Consider the following 954-nt stretch of genomic DNA (forward strand, 5'->3'; position numbering starts at 1 on the left):
CCTGCCGCCGAGGCCGCTCCCCACACACATACACGAGCCTCTCTCCCACGCACACACGCGCAGGTTGGCATCCATCGGCGCCGCCGTGGGGTGGGGCATGAGCGTGGCCACGGGCTACCTGCTCAGGTAGGGGGGGCGCCAGTGCAGGGTCGCCTGCCAGGGCTGCCTGCCAGGCCGCCATGCGCGAGCCCTGCCGCCCGCTGCATGCCTGTGGGCCGGACGCCCAGCAACCGCAGGAGCGAAGGCAGCCCCATCACCGGCGGGTGCTGGGCGCGCCATGCCCCACGCACATTGTTCACCCCACCCACCCACAACACACACACGCGCGCGACGCTGCGCCCCCTGCCTCCCGCAAGGTGGCTGCGCTGGCGGGGCGCCAAGCCGGCGGTGGAGATCACGATCATCCTGGCAGTCGCCTACCTGTCGTTCTATGTGGGGCAGAGCCCCGCGCAGGTGGGGCGGGCGCGACGCGCGGCGGCATCGGGCTGGTGCTGCGTGGCGGCGTGCTATCGGTGGCAGTGCCTGGCAGCGTGTGTGGTGGGCGCAGGGGCTCGGCGTGTGGTGGTGGCTGCCGGCTGCGGCTGCGCTGCTGCCAAGTGCGGCTAACACAGGCCTGCTGCAGCCTGGGCACTGACGGCGCTGCCGCCTCTCCCTCCCTCCCTCAACCCCACCGCAGGGCTCCGGCGTGATATCTGTGGTGGTGTACGGCCTGTGGGGCAACTACACATCCAAGTGGGGCATGCTGGCATCTACAGAGGAGAGCGGGTCCTTCGACGCATGTGAGCAGCGCGGGGAGGGCGCCTGCGCCTGCGCCCCCCGCCCCCCGCTGCCGCCGGCTGGGCGCCCGCTCGTGCGCGGCCCGCGCCGGGCCCGCCGGCTGGCGCCGAGCCCGCCGGCCTACCTCGCGCATTCTTGCCGCGGGTGCGCCACGGCGGCGGCGCGGCCGCGGGAGCC

The 954-nt window shown here is 74.1% G+C and overlaps 1 protein-coding gene across 1 annotated transcript in view; it reads left to right on the top strand.

The window, feature by feature from the left end:
- Positions 1–63: 63 nt before the first annotated feature.
- Positions 64–954, top strand: part of CHLNCDRAFT_55821 (hypothetical protein) — a gene marked incomplete at both ends in the record, with an annotated part of 2,055 nt that continues 1,164 nt past the window's right edge. The window contains 3 exons of the mRNA XM_005842572.1: positions 64–126; positions 357–453; positions 677–779. Of these exons, the coding sequence (XP_005842629.1) occupies positions 65–126; positions 357–453; positions 677–779 (262 nt within the window). The remainder of the gene's footprint in view (positions 127–356; positions 454–676; positions 780–954) is intronic.

This window comes from Chlorella variabilis (assembly GCF_000147415.1).
Source record: "Chlorella variabilis unplaced genomic scaffold CHLNCscaffold_301, whole genome shotgun sequence".
In the NCBI taxonomy this organism is placed as follows: Eukaryota; Viridiplantae; Chlorophyta; class Trebouxiophyceae; order Chlorellales; family Chlorellaceae; genus Chlorella; species Chlorella variabilis.